At 36.6% G+C, this 1,677-nt stretch overlaps 1 protein-coding gene across 1 annotated transcript in view; it reads right to left on the bottom strand.

Annotated features, from left to right (window-relative positions):
- Positions 1-1,372: 1,372 nt before the first annotated feature.
- LOC140919217 (uncharacterized) overlaps positions 1,373-1,677 on the bottom strand; it is a 6,714-nt gene continuing 6,409 nt past the window's right edge. Inside the window, exon 5 of the mRNA XM_073364811.1 lies at positions 1,373-1,460. Coding sequence (XP_073220912.1) covers positions 1,373-1,460 — 88 coding nt within the window. The remainder of the gene's footprint in view (positions 1,461-1,677) is intronic.

Here is a 1,677-nt window from a genome sequence, read left to right on the forward strand (position 1 = left end):
CTACCATTTTTTTTTTCATCTTTTCATTATGGAGATTCTCAGACATTGACAGAAGAACCAAGAAGATATATTTTGTTTTTGTTTTTCTTCTTTCTTCTTTCATTTTATTTTCTTCTTTTTAATTTTTTTTTTAATTTTTTTTTTCTTTTTCTGAGAATCATCACCCCAAACTTAGAAAGTTGCTATTCAATGAGCAACCCCAAACTTAGAATTTTATCAAGGCAACAATTTTTTTTCTACCTAACTCCAAGTAAGGTGATTTAATTAAAGTCATGTGTTTTTCTTGTAATGTGGCTAGTAACCGAAATAAAAGGGCAAGGCTCAAAAGAGCTAGCAAAGGGTAAAATTTTCATTGGGTAGTTAGAAAGGCTCAAACGACCAATAAAATTGCCTCAATGTATGCATAAATTACAAGTGATGCAAGTCAGAATTAGTGCAAGTTCTAGAGGGATAACACATGTCTAGATAATCACACAACAAAGAATTTAAGTACTTAGGCTCAAAAGCTCACAGCTAGGATAATAAGAGAGAGTATGAACAATCAAAATAAAGCCAACATGCTTCTGAAAAGTTAAAATTGTATTTTTGAAAAATTGATGGCATATTAGCTTTCTACAACCATTTAGTAATCAAGAATGCATGCATTAGGAAGGCTTGTCGACTTGAGCAATAACATAATCTAAGAAATGAAATTTAACTTGCAAAATCACAAACAGAAATTTTAAGATCAAGTGCAAGTTATTACAACTGTTTCATCAGAGTACACATTTAGTGAAAGGGGAAAAAAAACATGAAGAAAAGAAAGTCAACATACAATGACATTAAAAAAAGAAAACAAGGAAACGGAAAGAAATAGTACAAACAACAGAAAGAAAAAAAACGAAAGAAAGGAAAAAAAATTCAAAAACAAAAGAAAGAAAACTTCTCTAGTTTAGCAATTCAAGGATCCTCGTTTAGATCGTCTGCTCCTGTTCCGCTATGGTCGCCGGTGTACTGGTGAGGTGTGAATAAATCAGCATAAAACATGCCTCCTGGTGTCTGTTGAGAGGAAGCGAAGGCTCAATATAGATTGGTCATCCCCAGTTCTTTTCTAGCTTGTCCCTCTCGCTGATCAATCATCAATCGTTCCATCATAGTTTCCAGTCTGTCACATCTTTCTCGTTAGAGAGCTGGGATGAGTGTGGAGGGTGGTGCTGTGGTTCTTGTGGTTCAGTATTTTCCTCTGCTGGCATTGCTGCTGGTGGGATAACAGGATGGTCTGCTGGAATCATAGAGTGTTTTGTTATCCATCTGGCAGTGATTGGAGTAGCTGGTTTCAACATTTCTTCGCCTTGTTTTGGTACCACTCGCACCAACTCACATAATTTGCCTATCAGGGAGGCGTGATGGAAGTAGCCTGTCGGGGGATCAAGAATGGTTGTGCCCTAATATCCTTGGTTATTAACATGCCCACATTAATTCTGTCACATTTTAAGATATCAAGTATTAGACATGCTCTTTGAAATGTTATATCGGACACATTCGAACATGGCAATAGTGTATGATGGACAAAAGTACTCCACGCTTTAGTAGTCGGGGTGAGGTCCACTGAGCGTAATTTCCAAACTGAGCCATCTCTATTTTGTACCCAATCTGTGTCTGGTCTGCATAAAATGCGTAGGATTTCCTGACTGCTTG

Source organism: Cicer arietinum, unplaced genomic scaffold (genome assembly GCF_000331145.2).
Source record: "Cicer arietinum cultivar CDC Frontier isolate Library 1 unplaced genomic scaffold, Cicar.CDCFrontier_v2.0 Ca_scaffold_6382_v2.0, whole genome shotgun sequence".
NCBI classification, from domain to species: Eukaryota; Viridiplantae; Streptophyta; class Magnoliopsida; order Fabales; family Fabaceae; genus Cicer; species Cicer arietinum.